Source organism: Rhinoderma darwinii, chromosome 1 (genome assembly GCF_050947455.1).
Source record: "Rhinoderma darwinii isolate aRhiDar2 chromosome 1, aRhiDar2.hap1, whole genome shotgun sequence".
Lineage (NCBI taxonomy): Eukaryota > Metazoa > Chordata > Amphibia > Anura > Rhinodermatidae > Rhinoderma > Rhinoderma darwinii.
In genome coordinates, this window is record NC_134687.1 from 301126792 (window position 1) to 301148580 (window position 21789).

General features: G+C 42.1%; 1 protein-coding gene across 1 annotated transcript; it reads right to left on the reverse strand.

The window, feature by feature from the left end:
* Positions 1-1097: 1097 nt before the first annotated feature.
* On the reverse strand, positions 1098-21650 carry NCLN (nicalin). The gene is made up of 15 exons (XM_075825438.1): positions 21337-21650; positions 19067-19257; positions 15953-16097; positions 15727-15821; positions 9729-9809; positions 9463-9566; positions 7245-7333; positions 6867-7006; positions 6557-6735; positions 5845-5932; positions 5725-5763; positions 5352-5515; positions 4613-4666; positions 3242-3320; positions 1098-1631 (listed from the first exon to the last, which is right to left on the reverse strand). The coding sequence occupies exons 1-15, from the start codon at positions 21509-21511 to the stop codon at positions 1572-1574; spliced, it is 1683 nt and encodes a 560-aa protein (XP_075681553.1). The 5' UTR covers positions 21512-21650; the 3' UTR covers positions 1098-1571.
* Between the last annotated feature and the right edge of the window lie 139 nt (positions 21651-21789).

Below are 21789 nucleotides of genomic sequence, written 5' to 3' on the forward strand. Positions count from 1 at the left end.
TGAAAATTTGGACACACATTGATGGAAAACAGCCATGAAAACCATTTTATTTCATGTGAATATAGCCTTAATAGAACCTGCAGCAGCGTATGTGTGTGTCTCTGTTATTCTGCTCCCTCCTTCCTATTCCATAGACTTCTATGGGCAGCTGTAACCTGTTCGTTCAGTGAGCTAATAGTCTATTGAGAAGGATTTAGCAGTAAATTCAGAGAGAGTGAGTGATCAGTTAGGAGGTAGGGAGCCTGATAAGTGGTTAAAGAGGCATTTGTCTCTAATAAGATGTTTACAAGGTTTCTTAGAGGCTCTGTCACCAGATTATAAATTCCCTATCTCCTACATAATCTGATCGGCGCTGTAATGTAGATAACAGTGGATTTTATTTTGAAAACCGATAATTTTTGAGCAAGTTATGATCAATTTCAGATCTATGCTAATTAGTTTCTTAATAGACAACTGGGCGTGTTTTTACTTTTTACCAACTGGGCGTTGTACAGAGGAGTGTATGACGCTGACCAATCAGTCTCATACACTTCTCATTGTTCGAGTCCAGCATCTTTCACTGCACAATCACACTGTAACAATGGGCTGGAACAATGAGAAGTGTATGACACTGATTGGTCAGCGTCATACACTCCTCTGTACAACGCCCAGTTGGTAAAAACTAAAAACACGCCCAGTTGTCTACTAAGAAACTAATTAGCATAAATCTAAAATGGTTTATAAAACTTGGTCAAAAATGATCGTTTTTCAAAATAAAAACCACTGTTATCTACATTACAGCGCCGATCAGATTATGTAGGAGATAGTCAAGTTATAATGTGGTGACAGAGCCTCTTTGAATCACTTGCACTATTGATTTATGCATACTTTGTTGTAAAGTATGTCACCATTTAATAGCAATAATAATTTAACAGGATATTTCTTGTCTGCGCATTTTTAAATTAAAACTCAAAGTTTGCTTTTTATTACATGGGTATGGTGTCCAAGCTTCGGAGACTCTTCCACGTAATAATTCCATTCCAAACCCCTTGCAGTCATAAAAATGTGATGCCGTGCTGTAGATTGGCATAGGACTGTATGAATATGCATTCAGGTCAGTTGTTTTAGGTTTTCTTTATTATTTCCATAATTATTAAGTCACTGTTCATTTTAAACTTTGATCCTCATCTTTCATTAAATAGTCACAAAGGGGTGATTCAGTGCATGAATGAAACAAATCAAAAACTAAAGAAAAAGCCAAAATGGTTGGATAATCCCTGGTATCATAAATATTTAAAAATCTTCAACCTACATAGTTAAATCCTGAGTACCAACAGAGAGAAGTCTGTTTCTCCGAGGCAGAAGGGAACATCTGCATCCTGTGACCACCGTATTTAACTACCAATCTATTCTGCTCAAAACACTTTAGTAAAGGAAGGCTTCACGTTGAGATCCATGCAGAGGAGTTTAAAGGGCCATGATAAAGTTCAGTCTCCAGTGATTAAAACAAAATAAGGTTTTTCTGGCAGCGGAACCCCCTTCTCAGGGTTATCAGGATCCAAATGGATGAGACTTGGCTAATGAATGTGTCTTCAGAACTGTTTTGGTTTCAAGGCCACTTTCTGGACTAATTTATAAAGTATTCCAAAGTTCTGTGAAAAAAACAAAAGTGTCATATATGATCACCCAAATACATCAGGCATGAAAAAGCTAAACCAGGCCAAGCAATGATTTTGCTGAAAATCAGAAATAATTGTCAGAGGGCTGTAATTCAAGCATAAAAAAAAAAAAGTAAGAAAAAAAAAAGTAAAAAGCTGCGACATGTAAAAGAAAGAACAGGAGGAACCTGCATTTCCCAATTTCAAGTTAAAAATGTAAAAGAAGAAGTGTTTTGATTTAGTGCTAATGGCAACAGCTACCCTTTGAGTGCCTTAAGTAGTCCCAAGGTCAACCTAGTACACAGACCAACTTGATTATAATTAAATCAACAGGCTCACCTTTAAAGGGGAGTCCAGTTTTTATTTATTTTTTCAATCATTTGTAGAATACAGAATCATACAGTTTTCTATTATACATGTATTAGAAATTCTGCTCACATACCTTTCTTATAGTGCATGGGGCCCCTGTCACGGTGGAATGGTATAGCCCACAAATTAATCCGGTGTAATGCATCCACAGGCTAACAGAATAGGACTAAACATGGCGTCAGTCATGTAACACAACGTGTTGGAGCAATATGGGCTATGTGAATAGGAGTATGCCTGTATTCAGTCTCTAGATGATTTATTAAAAATAACTGCCTGTCTCGGAGTTGTTGGCATGTTGTTAACAAAGTTAAAATTAAAAAAAGAAAAAAACACACAGACAGGGAGAAGACTGTAAGAGCTGCTCCTCACAGACACTGACAGACTTGATGAGATGCTGCTGGAGGTAGAAATACTTTATAACTTCTGCTCCTCAATAACCTGTTAGATACCTGGACAGTGTTACCTGAATGCCGGTGGTCACATAACTGTCCATTCAGTTATCCTATGGGTGCTTTTTTTATGGACAAATCTGTGGGCTATACCATTTTTTTAATTTTTAGACAGAACTCCACTGATGTGAGGTATGGGAGCAGAATTGTAAATACATGTTTATTAGAAATATGTATGATTTCCTATTCTATAAATAAATAGAAAAAATTAAAAAGTGGACAACCCACTTAAGTACCATTTTACACATACATATTCACAGCCTATCAGTTTAGCGGAGCTTCTATAATGCAGTGAGCCAGTATATTTTTCCTACATCAGATTACACTGCAGTGTCTTCCTAGAACGCAAATCACCAAAGCAAGCTCTGGACGGACAGAGCTAACAAGGAAAGCTGGGAGATCATCTCGGACTATAAGGGTCTGGTTACACATCGTGGTGTATGTTAAGATTTTTGTTGTATTGACAACATTTTGAAAGAGACTGAGGCTAAAACAGAAATTTGACCGCAACGTGGGAACACACCCTAACAAAGTCTATAAGTCAGGATCAGTTACTCAACTTTGTATATAGATAAATGACATTGATCACCACCCTTTAGTACTTCAGGTCTTTCTCACACAGTAATTTTGAAACAGTTTACAATCATGTCCTTTACCGAGTGTAAAACGGGCAGAAATTTAAATTTACCACAAATTAAATACAGTTTGAAATTTAGAGAATGTTGATAGAAGCAACTGCAGCGTCAAAGGGTGCACAAGCAGCTAGTCATAAAGTTTTCCATGTACCTGAACAGCAAGGTATGCTAGACCAAGGTAAGCGGCAATACACATCGCCAACAGGAGATCAAATATTGCTGGCTTTACTCTGTTAAAAAAAATATAGATATACATAAGTTAACAAGCACACATACACTCCAATACATAAAAAGTGTCTTATTTATTAATTACTCACCTGCAAAATAATTTTCTCGCTAGGTACTTTTGGGGACACAGAAGACTGTGGGTATAGGCTGCTGCCACTAGGAGGCAGACAACAGTAAGCCAAAAGTGATAGCTCCTCCTACACAGGCTATACCTCATCTGCAGAAACGGAGCTAAATCAGTTTTACACAAGCAGTAGAAGCAGCTAGGAGAAGCCATCAGAAGGTAGAAGAGTAATCCTTGAAGGTTACTCACGATGTGTTAGATTTGCAATTATAAGACAGCCATCCAGTAAAATCATTAGATGGCCAAACCATCATCATCCTCCACATCTGGTGGAAGACAGTGTGACCAAAAGAGCTTCCTACCAAGAAGTCAGAGCGAGATCTCACGTAGAGGCTTAAAGGTAGTCTGTCACCAGAAATGTACCTCTCAAACTAGCAACAGGGTAATATAGAGTAGGCCAACCTGAATCTAACGTTTATTACCTTTTTCACATGGGTGCCTCCTTTGCAGATAAAACAGTTTTATTCAGTATATGCAAATTAGCATTTTGGAGCAACAAGGGCATCACCGTTGCTACAAAATGCTATGCCTTCTTTTACTAGTCCAACCCTCCCTCGTTACATTGGTTGACAAGGGCCAGGCAGTGTAATAGGCAACTTCACGCCTGGCCGCGTAGTCTCCTGAACGTGCGTGCGGCTCGGCTTCATAATCGGCGCATACGCAGTACACCCTTGACGTTTTACCGGTCTAAAATCGGCAGTACTACGCAAGCAGCGATCATGTAGCAGAGTCCCCCCCCCCGAAGAGGGAAAGGGTCCATGTAGGAAAAAGAAAATAGAAGAGAGGGTGAGACTACTGGGTTTACATTGTGGGTGGAGAAAGGTCTATAGGAAAGCTGCATTCTCCAAACTTGCCGCATGGCGGGAGGGCATACTCACCTAATCCCAATTTACTCAAGCCTCTTGCCTCTCTACAGCTCCCAGGTGATGCACAACAGGAGAGTCTGCCTCCTATGGACACTATCCTATAACTGATTAGCTCAGTATCTGCAGGAGGGGTATAGCCAGTTAAGGAGTTAAGACTATTTCGCTTTGTGTGCCTCCAAGTGGCAAAAGCCTTTACCAACGGTCTTCTTTATCCCCCAATGACACGAGTAATATGTTTTTTTTAACAGAGAAATTATTGGCAATTGCAGCTTAGTAGGCAAGTCTTGACTAAATCCATACTCACTGGTATGCATTCATGGTTTGTTTCAGCTGATCATAAAATACAAATTCTGGGTCTCTGCAAAAAGAAAATATATTTGACAAATACACTGGAAAGAAGAGCAGATTTGTCTCTCAGAAATAAAGATTATAAAAGACAACATAAAAACTACATGCAAATTTATACCAGGATTCAAAAATCTTGTTAACGGGTATGCCCATCATATCATGTTATGGTATATGAGTAGTATATGCCATAACATACTAATAGGTGGGGTTCGACCTTTGGGACCCAAGCTGATCCGGAGAATGAGGGATCAAGATCCCCCTTCTGTATTTGTCCTGCATTGCAGGGAAACACTGAAAGAGCTTCACTTACAATGCGGCCCCCTCATTCTACGAATAGGTGGGGGTCCTGGCAGTCAGACCCCCTACGCTCAGTAAATAATGGCATATTCTAGCAGAATGCAATTACTTTAAAAACAGATATACAATTGCAGACTGTAGCTGAACACCAATCTGCCTAATGAGAAGCATTACTACCAAATAGCTGCTATTTAAACGACCATTTCCAGTGAACTATGATAAAAACTCAAGGTAATGGGCACTTTGTTAACTTCAAAACAGGAAAGAAAAATCTGGGAATATAAAAAGCTCTGGTCTACATATATCTGTAAGTGTAGTGTGTTTGTTCATACTACTTAAAAGAACAAAGCTGAAAATGTTCCCAAGTAAAAATCCCCAAAACCTTATTGCCAGTTTACCTTTTATCGGCTTTGACGTGATAAAGTTTGACATCTTTGAGGTATCGGCTCATGTAATATTCCAGAGTGTTGAGTACACCGCTGTCTTTGTCTACCAGCTGTGCTGCGCGGGGCTGGCTGGTCAACCATTGCATCACTGCTTCTAACTGCTCCTTCTGGACCTGCTGCAGGAAAAATACAGAACGTTCTAGATAAGACATCGAGCCAATGATGGAAGTATTGATCATGGTATCCTTCTCAAAGCATTTCATTTGCACAAGATTGAGCAAAACATGCGTTGATTCATTAGGCACAGATACGCCAACGTTTATTTCTCTCAGGCCTCTGCAGCCATTCGCTCTCCATTTACCTGACCTATGTTTCCCCAGCTTACCATTTGTTGTGTAAAGATCTGTAGGTCAGATGGAGCTCCCTGTAAACGGACAAAGCAAAATGTGAATACAGACTGCTGGCCAAATCATCGAGATCAAAGCAGAAGACCTTATAAACGTACCTTCTCTGTGAGATTATAAAGGACACGGGTTAGCGCTTCAGCGAGAATACGAGTATTACGGACCAGAATCTCTGTTTCCACTTTCTGACTAAAGGACAAATACAATTCACACAAATGAAAACATTAACATTATTAGGGTACAAAAATCGCTTTCATAGAAAAGATCTACGATGACGAATATTCAATTCATATCAGATAATTTCATTGATACTGTCGCTATTCCCTTATATATCCGAATTATCCAAATCATTCCCATTACAAGTCGAAACAATTTGGTTAATTTGCACGGAAAGCAACTAGTTTGGCTCAGGAAATGACAATAAACGCAATATATAAGTACGCTTTTTCCAAAAGTGAACCTGTGCTATTAGATGCCATTTTATATCCCCCAGAATTCTGTGCAAAAAAACAAAGTATTTCTATTAAATTATTAAAAATGCTTTGAAAATCCATAGCATGCCTTGAATTCTGCATGGATGGAAATGTTAAAATCCCCATTCACATATAGTGTACTGTAATTAGGTGCAGATTTTGCACCATAAATCTGCGACATCGGAACGTGGCCTAAAGGAGACGTAGCCCAATATATGTACAGGTCTCTTAATTATTAGATGTGAAGCTAAACCTCATACAGTGTTCCTAGTTCTGAACAATTATTAGCATGTGTACATTTACATCACAACAGTAGAAAACATTCTTCTAACTCTCTCACCTTAGATCCAGAACACTGTTGCGATAGCCACTACGGTGCCCATCTAGGTGAGAGATAGTAAAAGATGGAAGCCTGCGGATGGCGAAGCGTTCATGCTCCCAAGCTAGTGTGTCTTCAGCCAGGTTTATTTTCTTATGAACCATGGAAAACTTCACCTCAGGGTACTGGATTGAAATAACCTGGGCAAAGACAAGAGGTCACATTAAATAAAACTTGTTACAAAGAAAAATCTTCACCATTGAAAGGACTCGATTTTTTGGGAAAAGGTTATTAGTGAACTAAAGCAGTAATATTGTCTTTCTTGAACTACCATTTCCAGCTCTTTGAGGAAAGCATGCTGTACAGTGCCTTCTTTAGGAGGTTTGGAGACATGAAGATGCAAACTGTTACTGCTTCCGACAGTATCCAGGCACAGAACAAAAGCCACATTGTCTTGAAGAAGGCTTGAATCTAAAAAGAGAAGAGGCTACATTCAAATTCCGGAGGTCACCGTGCCATCTCTAGTACAGTCCCCAACCCCTGCATTTAAAGTGGAGCAGAAGCAACGGTTTTCTTTCTGAAGGAATTAGTTAGGAAAAACACATGCTATTTGACTCTACAGTCCTGGGCATGGACTTCATTGACCAACCCAGAAATGGTTATCATAGTACCATTTCTAATGTTGCTTCTGCTCTACATGCTACAATACCTGTGTGGTCCAGATGATCTTCTAACCATCTCTTTGTTCCTTGATAATTGAACTTTCCTCCTCCTGATGCGAAAAACAGCAGATTGTAACTGTGCATGGGAGAAATGTGTAGTTAAGGGCAGGTGACACTAGCAAGAAAAAATAATAATTGGCAGAATACACCCTTAACATCAAATAGGACATGTACACATACTTCGACCAGACATATGCAGAAAGACCTGTAACGCCCCATGCACATGACCGGAAAAATCGTCAATTACGGACCCATTCACTTCTAGTGTCCGGGCCGTAGAAAGCCGCAGCAAAATATAGTACAAGTGCTATTCACGGACTGTGCTCCCAGACTTTATAATGGGAGCACAACTGCAAATGCGGGTGGCTGTCCGCGGCCGGCCATGCCCGCAATCGCGAGCCGTGATTATGGGCACGGCCGTGTGCATGGCGCCTAAACAACCAATTTAAGAGAAACAACTTGTTACAGCTTAAAAAAATGTCCCTACTTTTATGAGGTCTGGTCAGGGCTGAGAAGTCGAGTCTGTACCTATACTTCCCAATACTATATTGTGATGTTGCCATGCGTAACTTCAGTACTGGTCTACTAAACTCATTGCTGGTGAAGTCACCAAAAAGAGAAGAGAAACGCAGCCTGAAGATGGTGGCATGATGCCCACAAATAGCTTTAATGACCATTACGTAATGCATATACACAATAGGTCATATTTCAGCATGATTTTATCAACATATGTCTCATGGGACTATAGAGTGTATGGGCTAAGTCACCAGCAGGTGCGGTTTTTATTATTGAACTCCCCAGTAACAATAGAAACTCCAATAAATATTAAATAGAACACAAGAGAAAAAGGAGTCAGAAACTATTAAATAATATAAATTGCCAATGGCATAGAAAAATACAAATTTTATTGGACAATACAAATAACATGATTAAAATTAGACTACAAATCAAAGGAAACTGTATATCTCCAATAGTATAGGAAGGGAACTCGGGTCACAGTAGTAAGACAAATAACACTACAGGCAGCAATTTCGATCAGTAATTCTGAGTAGTTGCAGTATAATGGATACAAAAAAAGCGAAGATTGGCTGCAAACATGCACAGTATAGCTACATATCACCAAAAACAATGTGTCTAATAACAGGCAGTGAGGAGTGAACACAATGGTAAACAGAGAGAGTCTCCGTAAAGTCAAGCCTGTTATCTAAGTCGACATAGAGTGTTTAAACTGAGCCTATCTTAAGTGCAAAAAATAGGTGTATCGATAGATATGCAAAGTAGTATTACAGGTATTAAGGTTGCAGGCAAATCAACGCTGGTACTGACCCATATGGTTCCACGGATGTAGTAACTCCCAGGTGTGGAGAGACCCCAACGCGCGTTTCGCGTAGATGGCTCTCAAGGGGTGCTCCTTGAGAAAGCCATCTACGCGAAACGCGCGTTGGGGTCTCTCCACACCTGGGAGTTACTATATCCGTGGAACCATATGGGTCAGTACCAGCGTTGATTTGCCTGCAACCTTAATACCTGTAATACTACTTTGCATATCTATCGATACACCTATTTTTTGCACTTAAGATAGGTTCAGTTTAAACACTCTATGTCGACTTAGATAACAGGCTTGACTTTACGGAGACTCTCTCTGTTTACCATTGTGTTCACTCCTCACTGCCTGTTATTAGACACATTGTTTTTGGTGATATGTAGCTATACTGTGCATGTTTGCAGCCAATCTTCGCTTTTTTTGTATCCATTATACTGCAACTACTCAGAATTACTGATCGAAATTGCTGCCTGTAGTGTTATTTGTCTTACTACTGTGACCCGAGTTCCCCTCCTATACTATTGGAGATATACAGTTTCCTTTGATTTGTAGTCTAATTTTAATCATGTTATTTGTATTGTCCAATAAAATTTGTATTTTTCTATGCCATTGGCAATTTATATTATTTAATAGTTTCTGACTCCTTTTTCTCTTGTGTTCTATTTAATATTTCAGCATGAATAGTAAAAAAGTTAGGAAATAAAACAAAGTATTTCCATGCGTTTTCAAGCACATTTTATACGATAAGTTCTAAAAAGAATCCCAATAGTTTGCTGGGCAGAGGTTAAAACCTTACATAATTTCCTAGCAGATCTATACAAGGCCAAGCTGTAGGGCTGGTAAAACAAGGCGAAAAGTTTCAGGGCGTGGGAATCTCTTACCTGGCATGTGTTCGTTTGTATGTATACAGACGAGAGAAAAGGCGTGCCAGCTCCAGAAGAATTGCCACACCACTACCATTAGAATCTGCACCATAAGACAACCACTACAATAAAAAAAAATAAAAAAAAGAATTGGACTTTTAGAATTGATATGATTAAAAGGTTTCTGTATTATATTTCGAATCAGGTTACTGAGAAATACTGTGGTTTATAAATAAACATTTTAAAAAAATTGACGCACAGATTTTATTTGACGGAACACTTACTGGAGCAACTCCAAAAGCATCATAGTGAGCAACAATGGCAATAGTAGGAAGGTCTTCTGAACCGAGGCCAGCCAAACGTCCCTAAAAATAATAAAATATTAGGAACACTGAAGTGGTCGAGCAAAGGAATACTCTAAAACGTTTGTCCTAAAGAAGTAAGCAGTGAAGATAGAATACACTTTATTAGTTCCATACTTTCACTGACTAACAAAATGACATTGCACTAACCGTCAAAAGTGATTTGGTCTCTTACATGGGAAAACGCCAAAGTTATTGTATGTGACATTTTCAATGTTACGCTTAATGGCAGACAGAAGTAAAAGATAAAAAAAAAATAATTCTTACGAATACGATTCGAAAATTTACCCAAACGATACTTGCATTACTTAGTATAAACATGGTTTATATACACTATATGGTCAAATGTCATCTGTGGACATCCCTTCTAATTATAGAGTCCAGGTGTTTCAGACACATTCATTGCAAAAAGATGCATAAAATCAAGCACACAGTCATGCAATCTCCATAGACAAACATTGGTTGCCTTTCTTCCAATTTTGACTCCCTTTCACCTCCACTCCGGAGAAGTGTCAGACTGTAATGAAGAGAGAACAACAAGAACCGAAAGGGGGAGGGAGGGTGCCCTGACGAGCCCACTAGCCTTTTGTTCTGCTGATAAAATAGCTCCCAGCACCATGACCCCCATGGATACTTATGTTCTAACATCATTTTGTGAATATTTACACTATGTGTGCAAATTATGCACAGTATGTGGACAAACCTCCTAATTGAGTTCTGGCGTTTTGGCTACATCCACTGTAAACCGGTGTATAAAAATCAAGCACACAGCCATGCAATCTCCATAGGCAAACACTGCTAATAATATGGGTCATACTGAAGAGCTCAGTGAATTTAAATGTGAGAATATCATGGAATGCCGCCTTTGCCACAAGTCCATTTGAAAGATTTCTGATCCACTAGATCATCCCCGGACAAATGCAAGTACACGTGGTGCGTAAATCTCAACTGTTACATCACTCACTATAGAGGTACAAACTGTCTATGAAAGTGACATCGCCACAAAAACGTTGTGTCAGGAGCTTCATGAAATGGTCTGGCAGCTTCACACAAGCCTAATATCACCATGCGCAATGCCAAGTGTCAGCTGGAGAGGTGTAAAGCACGTCACTAGACTCTGGAGAAGTGGAAACGTCCTCTGGAGTGATGAATTATGTTTTACTATCTGGCAGTCTGATGGATTAACTTGGATTTGCTGAGTGCCAGGGGAACGCTACCTACTGGAATGCCTAGTGCCTACTGTAAAACGTGGCAAAGGAGGGAAAATAGTCTGCGGATGTAATGTTAATGTTACATTGAATGTAATGTTAATACTACAGCATTCAGAGATATTTTAGACGATTGTATGCTTCCAACTAAGGCTTCGTTCACATCTGCGTCTGGGTACCATTCCAAAAAGTCAAAAGTTTGAACAGCACATTCCAACAAAATGAAACAAAACGTATATGCAGGTGCAAGAACGCCTGTGACTGCAAATTTACAGCATACAAAAAAATGGTGACCGCACACTGCGAACATGAATGCCACCTAAACCGCTAAATATAAATAAATATGCATTACTGCTAAATCTACTTACAATAGGGAGGTTCTTAGTGCACATTGTGATCAAAAAGCGTTTGACCCAGATCGCACTGGCCGGGGATTCCGCTTCTAGACAGAGCCCCTGACGTCACTGTCCATTTGCACAGTGACGTTAGTGGCTCTCTCTAGGAGCAGAATCCCCTGCTGACACTTTGGCTGGGGATTCCGCTACTGGAGAAGCCCCTGGTGTCACTATCCATGTATGGACAGTGAGGTCAGGGGCTACTCCTGGAGCCGAATCCCAGCTCTGGCAGGGGATTCCGCTCTTAGAGTTAACCCCTGACGTCCCTGTCCATATATGGACAGAGACATCAGGGGCTTCCTGTAGGAGCGGAATCTTCGGCCAGAGGGATTCCCCTCCTAAAGGGAGCTACAGTGGTGCTATTTACAGGAAGGGGTGCCATTTACTGGGGGGGGGGGGGGTGGCGCTATCTGCAGCAGGAATCTTGCTAAATAAAGGGGGGATCTTGCTATCTACAGGGGGGTGACGGTATTTACAGCGGGTGTAGGGCTATCTACAGGAGGGTGCTATATACAGGGGGTGTGGCACTATCTACATGGGTACTGTGGTATTATATTGGCACTCTACAGGGGACACTGTGGCGCTATCTACATGGAAACTGTGTGTGGCACTAAGTGGGCATTATCTACAGGGAGAACTATGGCACTATTTACAGTGGGCACTGGCACTATTCAATGTGGCATTATATACAGTGGTATTGCATCACTATCTACATGGGCACTGTGGTGTTTTTAGGGGGTTGGGACAAAAAGCCCTAACGAATAAAATTCATAATTTTTTTTAACGTCCATGAAAAACGGATGGCAAATGCCGGTTAAAAACGGTCAGACGGCCGGGAAATGGATTAAAATTTTGAGACACATTAATGCAAAACTGCCATGAAAAACGGACAGTTGATTTGTTGTTGACTGACATTTTTTTCACGGTCGTGTGTATATAGCCCTCTTCACTCTCTCTTCACAGCGATCCAGAGTGATGGAGAGAGAAGACAACGAATTGTTACAGAGCTCTACAGTGTGTGAGTGTGTGTATATATATTTATATTTTACAAAAAAGTTGCTCTTTAATTTTTTGTGAATTGCCTGCTCATAATAAAAATTAAAGAACACAATTAAACTAATCTAGAAAATGAAAGCCTCATAAGTCTTGTAAAAACAGTTGTGATATTCAAAGTGGTTCCAAAGATATTATCGTCTAAAGACGTGCATACCAAAAATGGAAAATTTTACCTGGACACAGGGGCATCAATGACCCTCGGTCATGAAAGGGTTAATGGGAGGTAGAGGCGCTTTTTTTTCCACTCGGGAGGTTTTTGACTGCTCGTGAAAAACAAAAAGCGTCATGCCCTATCTCAGAGCATTGAAATCAATGGGAGGCAGAAAACACGTGGCAATCGTTTACTGCATCGCTGTGAGAATGTTCTGTCAGATTGGACAGCGTCACAGTGATGCACGTGGCAATGCCTACTGAGGTGAGATGAGGTCTCCTCTCTGTACCTTTATTTAAAATTATATCAGGCACCAAATGGAGCGGGGATCATATACACCAGGGAAAAGCTCCAGACATATACATTAAACGTAGGGTGTGTCGGATGCCTAGTAGTCCGTCACCATACACGTTAATAGTACTCATTAAACAGATATGTCATGAACTGGGATCATAAGAGTTAATGACATATCCGTTAAATGGATACCATTAAAGTATGTGGTGACGGACTACTAGGCATATGTCTCCCAGAGGCTCGCATTAATAAAAACAATTTTTTTTCTCTGTTCACAGGAGAAAGGCACTATATAAATCAGAAAACTAGGCACAAAAAGCCAAAATAATCAATTAAAACTACGGCCACAGAGAAATTCCATCAAGGACACAGAAGAAAGACGAAAAAAGGAAGTAGTAGAGGAAAAGTAGAAGGGAGAAGACCGAGAGCCTATCAGCCCCGAGCCGAAAACTAGCAAAAACCACCGTTCCATTCAGAAACTAGGGGAAAGTGAACGATAAGCAAATGGGTTATTGCTGACATAGTGAGCCCAAGAGGATCATCAAGACTAAATCTTGTCCACCTTGTCCAGGAGTATGGCCGTCAGTTTCTCATTAGTCATTTACCAGGACATCTGTATCTTAACTTCAGCAGTCAAGAGATGATTTCTTCCATGACATGGTTTGTTTGACGTTCAGCAAGATAAAAGACATTAAAACACGAGAATGGAGGGGTACAGGGGCGTAGCTAAAGGCTCAGGCTTGCCCCCCACCCAAACTTCTCATGGCCGACAGCCCGCAGCTTTCAGCTGCATCGCTGGGTCTCCTAAGTGACCCAACGATGCAGAACTAGAAGCCAGGGGCGTCGCTAAGGTCCTGAAACGTCAGGGGAAATAGCCCCAATACATATGTATATATATATATATATATATATATATATATATATATATATATATATGAGACAGCATATCTATAGCACTACAACCCTATAACTATGAATAGGATTAGATACAGTGGCTCAGCAGACAGTATCACACATGATTGGATTAGATACAGTGGCTGAGCAGACAGTATAACACATGATCGGATTAGATATAGGGCCCAGCTCGCTGACTTTGCGGCTCCAGCACTGGACCCAGGAAAGGTAAGAATAATAATTGTTTTGCTTTTTTATGTTTAACTAATTATTTGTGTGTGTTTGTGTTTTTTTACAGGTTCGGATGTTGGACTACTTCGGATTCGAGGACTGCGTTTTTTTTTTTAAATTCTCAATAAAATAGATAACAAGTTGTGCGTGTGGGATTTTTATTTCGATAAAATATTTTTTCTATGTGTTTGTATTTTTCTAAAGTATATTAAACTACCACCTTAGTAATTTCCGCTGGCTGATTGACCAGGTCCATTATGAAAACTAGGCTTAATGTTAGACATGAGGCTAACACTAGCCCCCATTATTTCCCCGTTACCCACCGCCACCAGGGGTACCGGGAAGAGCCGGGTACGATCCAGTACCTGACCGTCTGTAGTGATGGCTGGGCACTGGCGCGGCCGCAGGTTGGTACTATTAAGGGGCCCGTGTAGTTTATTACATAGGCCCCAGTTACTAAAATAACTTTTCATTGATGTGGTGCGGGGGGCCGCGGGCCTCCCTGGCTTCGGGGCCCGGTCGCAATTGCGACCGCTGTGACCCCCTATAGTTACGCCACTGGAGGGGTATATTAGATTTTTAGGGCCTTCCAGGGGTTCTTAACAAAGTTGTAATCAGTGAGGGTCAGGACAAAAAAATATGCCCTCACGCTCTAGGGCATCGCTATCATATGAAGCATATCCTCTGGTTCCTGGCAACTTCTAAAACAGCATGGACAGTACCCTGGGACCGCCTTAGCTATATGGGCTGGAGTTGGGTACAATCTCGTAAGGACCATAATTTTGGTCTAGTGCTGGAAGACCAAATTTGTGACCACCCAGCTTCTGATAATTTCGTGTCCAAGTCAGCTTCCTACTCACACCCATACAGCAGCTGACAGTTAAAGAGGCTCTGTCACCAGATTATAAGTGTCCTATCTCCTATATAATGTGATAGGCGCTGTAATGTAGATAACAGGGGTTTTCATTTTGAAAAACGATCATTTTTGAGCAAGTTATGAACAATTTTAGATTTATGCTAATTCGTTTCTTAATAGACAATTGGGCGTTTTTTTTTACTTTTTACTAACTGGGCGTTGTACAGAGGAGTATATGACGCTGACCAATCAAGATCACGCTGTGCTGTGAGTAAGTCCCACAGAAACTTTACCGAAGTGCCGGGAGTGTGAATAGACATTGCATCCTGGCTAGAGGCAATGTATATTCACTCTCAAGTCACTCCCACATTAACTTTACCGGAGTGTCAGCACAGCGTGATCTCATTGTGCTGTGAGTACAGCTAAACATGAATGAAGAGAAGTGTATGACGCTGAGTCAGCGTCATACACTCCTCTTTACAACGCCCAGTTGGAAAAAGGTAAAAAACGGCCAGTTGTCTATTAAGAAACGAATTAGCATAAATCTAAAATTATTCATAACTTGGTCAAAAATGATCGTTTTTCAAAATAAAAACCACTGTTATCTACATTACAGCGCCGATCAGATTAGGTGGGAGAGGAAAGTGTAAAGGGGCGTGACGGTACCAGGGCAGAGCGGGCTATGGTGGCAACACAGCTCAAAGAGTATTTGCCATATATTGTAGAACACGCATTTGTTTACTAATCAAGTGGAACTGATCTCACTCAGATGACATTGCTTCACAGCATCATAGGAAATACTGTGATTAAAATCTTGCCTTAAACATACACTCACCTCCACGCTGGTTACCAGCCAATCACTGATTGCCTTACTCTGAGCTCCACTTGTCACCATCTGGAAACCATTTGCAGTAGCAGTGTGAAGGAGTACTACACAGGTAAATATGGCATAGTCAGTAAATAACATATTGGATCATAAATCTGTAGTCTAAACAAACCCTAGAACCTGAGAGATCCATTCACAAAGTCAAGTTTTGTCAACTGCCATTACACTAACTCACCTTCAGCAGCAGAAGAGGTGCCCTGGTTAGCAGAAGCTGAAAGTGTCTGTTCATATATAGATAGAAGTTCTGCATCCTCCACAGCAAAGTAAACCGGAACCGGAGTCTCCATTGAAAGCATCTCAGGCTCTATGTCCATAAATTGCTAGAAACAAAAAATTAAAGCCAGTTATGGATGATAAAAATTTTCAGCTTACTAGAACTGCTGTTAATTTGGTTTTATTTTTCCTACAATTCAACCTTTGCAAAAATCGAAACTAAAAAAAATCACAGCAACCTTATTCTATACGACCTAACAGGGCATACTAGCACCATAGGTGTCGCCCACTCAAAACCCCCTTTATTAGCCAGAGCAGCTTGTCATGTATTGCATTCGAAATGGCACTTCAGCTTTCCATATCTATAACAGCCAATCCCAGGGTGTTAGAGGAGCCCCACCCATCGCTGATTTCCACTGAGTCTTAAAAGATTGTTCAGTTGGGACAACCGCTTTAATAAGAGCTCTCCAAGTTCCAGTACTAATTTAGACAAGGCACCGTAAGTTTAAAAGGTCATTTACTACATTTGGTTTGTATATGTATAACTGGGCTGAACAAACCCCAGGAGCCACTTAGTCAATGTGCATGCAGATTTCCTGCTAGAGCCTAACTTTTAGGGCTGTTTTCCATTAAAGGGGTTCTCCCCTTCAGAGACATTTATGATACATCCACAGGATATGTCATAAACGTCAGATAGATGCGGGTCCCACCACTGGGACCCGCACAGGGCCGCACCGTCCATGAGGCGAGATGAGCCACCCCCTTCTGCACTAATTGTACCTGCTTCTATAGGACGCAGATACAATTACATGCATAAGCGCAGAATGGCCGGGCACGTTCCGTGCCCGACCATTCAGCGCCTTACAATGACACTGATTGGCAGGGCAAAATTACTTTCCCCGTCAATCAACGCCTTTCAACAACGCTAGCGGCGAGATGACGCTTCCATTGTTGAAAGGTGCGGATTGGTGGGGCAAGTCATTCTGCCCTGCCAATCAGCGCTTTTTAACAACGCTGGCAGCGTGATGACGCTTCCATTGTTGAAAGGAGCGGACTGGTGGGGCAAGTCATTCTGCCCTGCCAATCATCACCTCTTAACGATGCAAGCGGCACGATTACGTCATCGCGCCACTTGCGTCGTTCAGCCCCAAAAGAGAGCCGGTCTGCATTGCCACCGGACGGCGCGGGAACGGGATCATGTGAGTCATGTAAAGTTTTTTTTTCTAATAAAACGGAGTGGCATTATCTACAGGGGGAGCTATATGTGAGGCATTATCTACAGGGGTAGGCTATATGTGGAGCACTATCTATAGGGGGAGCTATTTGTAGGGCACTATCTACAGGTGTGGGCTATATGTGGGACACTATATACAAGGGGAGCTATATGTGAGGCACAATCTACAGAAGTAGGCTATATGTGGAGCAATATCTATAGAGAGCTATATGTAGGGCAGCACAGGGGGCATGGTGTGTGTGTGGGACACAGTGTATGGTACTATTTTAATCAGGGACACAGCGTATGGCGAGATTATAATTAGCGGTGCAGTGTATGGCGCTATTATATTTAAGGGCGTTGAGAATTGTATCCTCATTTATAGGTGCAGAAATGTTTTAAAAGTGAGAAGCTGAAGACATCTGAGCGGAAAACTGCAGAAATGGGCTGTGGCCAGGAGAAGTTATCATAGAAGTCTGGACCGGATGGAGAAGAAAAGAGAAAAAGAACTAGAATCTGAGATGTCAACGGCGAGTCACTTAATGTAAATTTTTATTCTGCCTCTAATCAGCACTGTAGTCACTGTATGATCTGCAGCGAGATGATGGGTGGTATGATTATCATATGATATTTTTTTGGTTAAACAGCATCTCCCAGCATATCCTTACCATTTCTCAGGCCATGCTGGGAGCTGTAGTTTTATACCATGCAAAACTATACAGCAATCAATTACATAGGTCCGTGGGACACGATCGTGTGTATTAGGCCTAAGACTAGGCTGTTGCCTTTTCACGGCGGCCCAGTCTAAGTCCAGTCTAATAGCGGTCAGTGCCGCTATTCTGAAGAGTCACATAGTCCTGCCTCCAAACCCAACTTTCCATGTTTGATTGGCATCCCCCTGGCTGATAAAACTTTCTTGGATGCGCCATTGCCTTGTACTACTTGGGCAGGCACCATGCAGCGAGGTGTACTCTGCCCGGCTTCATCGCTGCACCGCGCATGCCAGGGGAGTACAAGGCAGCGGCGCATTCGCAAAAGTTTGAGGAGGCTGGTAGTGATGTAGAACAGCCAGGGGGATGTCAATCAAAATCTGGGGGGGGGGGCGTTATTTTAATTTTCGCCTCAGGCAGCAGAAAAGCCAGAATCGGCCCTGGACCCGCACATATCTCTGGAACAGGGCCACCTAAACCCATTCTACCATTTTCTGCTCCCTCTGCCTCCCCGGCCACTTCCTGACTATAGGGTTGGGAGTTACAAAAAACAGCATAGCTCGCTGAGCTATGCTGTTTCCGTAACTCCCATACTAGTGAATTGCAGTTACGGAAGCAGTATGGCACGCGAGCTATCCTGTTTTTCTAACTACCATTCAGTTCTATGGGACTTACAGAAAAAGCATAGCTCAGCGAGTTACGCGGTTTTCTAATTCATGGACGGAATTCACATGCTTCTGCCGCAACACAGAGCGGCAGAACAGGGTTTAGGGGGCCCCGTTCTAGAGATAGGTGCAGGTCCCAGAGGCTGGACCTGCATCTATCTGACATTTATGATATATCCTGTGGATATATCATAAATGTCTCTCATGGGAAACCCCTTTAAGGTGGCCATACACATTAAATAACTGCTGGTCGATCGCTCATTGGACTGATTATTTCTCCTGACTACCCCATATACATACACAATGAGTCGAGCGTGCATGTTTATGTAATTGTGGAGAGGGGAATAAGCCACTACCTTACCATCAGAATGAGCATCTTAATGTAGCTGGTATGACACTAGTCTCCTCTCCAAACTAGGTCTTGTATAGAAGAAATTGTAATGGATGTCAGATAAAACGGAAATAAACAATATGAAAGGATTTCCAACCTGTACTATATCTTGTGGCAGAGCTGCCATGTCATGCGGCAGGATTATCACTACTGCACCTGCTGACTGGCGCAGCGCTTTCTGGTACTGCTGAAAAGAGAAATCTACTAGGCGCATGAGCACGCATCGCCGGCTCAGTACATCTGCCTCTGTTGTACGAGCCTCTGTGTTAAGAACCGAATTCCGGGTACCTGCACAAAACAAATGTCACAAGTCAGTTAGTGTAAGTATACGATTTCTTCAAACATCCAGAAGTCAATGAAAATGAGTGAACCTTAAAAGGGAAATCCCAGATTATTTGACACGTCATAGGTGCACTTCAGAACAGCACAGTCCTTGGCCTCCACCAATTTCCAGGATCAATAAGCTGTGGTCCTCAATAGGGAGGCTGAACCCCTTAGGCTCAGCTGAAATGTAAATTTACTAAAGATCTCTGACACAACATTCTATGGAAATCTATATTGAATTGAATGGCCTTTTGTTTAGAATGAGTTTTCCAGTAGAGGTTACATACTGCTATATTATAATCTAACCCAGCTCCGCTACAAGACAACCCCAACTGAAACATAAGCTGGTCCGAAGATCAGATTTGGATCGCACAGCGTAGAACACTGAGGACTAGTGGAGCCGTCATTCCATATCAGAGGGGTAGTGGAGAAGCCAGACGCTTCACATTCGGCGCGTAAGTATTCGATTTATTTCCCTAGTGTGGCTTTCAGCAGGAATGCGGAGATGGGTATGATTAAACTTGTCTCCTCTACCTCTAATTTTGTGGTGATAGCGGGGGGGGGGGGGGGGAGGACAAAAGTCGTGACAGCGTACCGGTCGTATTAATGATTTATTAGAATAAGCTGTCATATGTGTGTACATGAGTAATAACACTTAATTCTGCCCATTATAGGACTTCTACGCGGCATTATTAAGCAGTTTCCCCTCTGCAGGCTCTCTCTATAAATGTCAGTTTTCTCTGAGTTAGAAGGCAGAGCCTAAATACTATCATGTATTCTATACACTGCACACGGAGAAGAGGAGGACCCTGCTCTCATATATATATATATATATATATATATATATATATATATATATATATAAGCTGCAGCAGTATGGAGATTATACAGCAGTAATGAGAAGTGTAGGTGTAGCTGAGAATCCAGAACTGGGGTGAGATATAACATTTAGTCCCCCTTTACATCAGGTTTTCTCCTTCCGTTAAAGATCAGGGCTCCCAAGGTATATCTCTAACGGAAGGCTGTAATGTATCCCACTGGGTGCGTTGCCTGAACCCTTTGGACAGAGCACTATCTGAGGCGCTGTGCCCGGGGTCTACGGCCCTGAAGAAGTTCCTCATCTGACTGTCCATATATGGATGGTGAGGTCAGGAGCTTACAATGCCGGAATCCCCGTCCAGAGCATGGGAAGCGCTCTGCCCGGAGACTCTGGCTCAGATGAAGCTCCTGACGTCACATATGGACAGTGATGTCACAAACTTAATGCCGGAGTTGCGGAGCATACGGACAGCGAGGTAAGATCTTTCCCCAGGGCTGGAATCCCTGGGCAGACTGCTACCTGGTGCTTTTACCGGGACTATGGCACCGGGGAAGCTCTCTGACGTATATATACACGCATACAGTGGCATTCATCACGTATAGGCTCCCATGTTTAACTTAGTCTACTACGCTATTCCAGTTTTGTGGGTTTTAAAAAAACAAAAAAACAAACGGTATACTGATATATATCAGCACGGCAGAGGCCAAAATAACACTTATCTGATGCGCTGTAATAAATATGAGGCTTATCGCGCATATTTTAATCGATTGTGTGTGCCCATCCTGGAAATTAGATTTCTACAAGAACATTTTACTTTTCTAGAACAGGTGATCAGCTCAGCTAGCCAAAGACACAAGATGGTGATCAGACACCCAGCCATAAATCTGCATGCTCAGATTGCCTGATCACTGCATGTGGGGGATGGGAGCTGACAGAGGTCTATGTTGACAGCTTGTATTAGGGGCGACAATAGCTCTTTCTCCTGACTGGCTGATCTGTAGATTGTCACCACACCTATCAAATCAGCTGAATATCGTGTCAGTCATCTGTCCAGCTTTACATAAATTATATCAAATGCTACCTAAATATCGTCTTAATTCAAACAGTTAAAAATTGTAAAGACAGACACGCTATGGTAAATAGAGCCGCCGCAGCGGTCACTCATTAACCCCTGCCGGACACAACGGCGGAATAGAACATGGCAGACGTGGACTGTCACTGACCGTAGCTCTGGCCCTGGAGGTCATACTGCTGCATGCGGTACACCGTGAACTCATGGGCGGCCTCAGCCTGCAGAGGAGACACGAGGAGCAGCACAGCCGGGATGAAAACGATGAATGTCAGAGGAAAAGACGCCTTCAGCATATTATCAAACACCTCTCCGGCTTCTTCCAGCATCTTGCCGCTCAGGAGAAAGCGCTGTTCAACGGTAATAAAGGGGGAACTGGCCGGGAACTAGTGCTATGGCGAAACCGCAAATGCCTACAGCTTCCTCAGCAGCTGGGGACCAGCAGGCACTACATGGACACCTATTAGTGGGGCCTACAGGACACACAAGGATAGCCAATCAAATAGCGACAGGCGATACGTGGACACCCAAAGCGGGGTCCTTACACACAGGTTAAGAGGGAGGACGGTAGAGGGCGTGTGGGTGGAGTCACGGCTGGTTTAGTGGA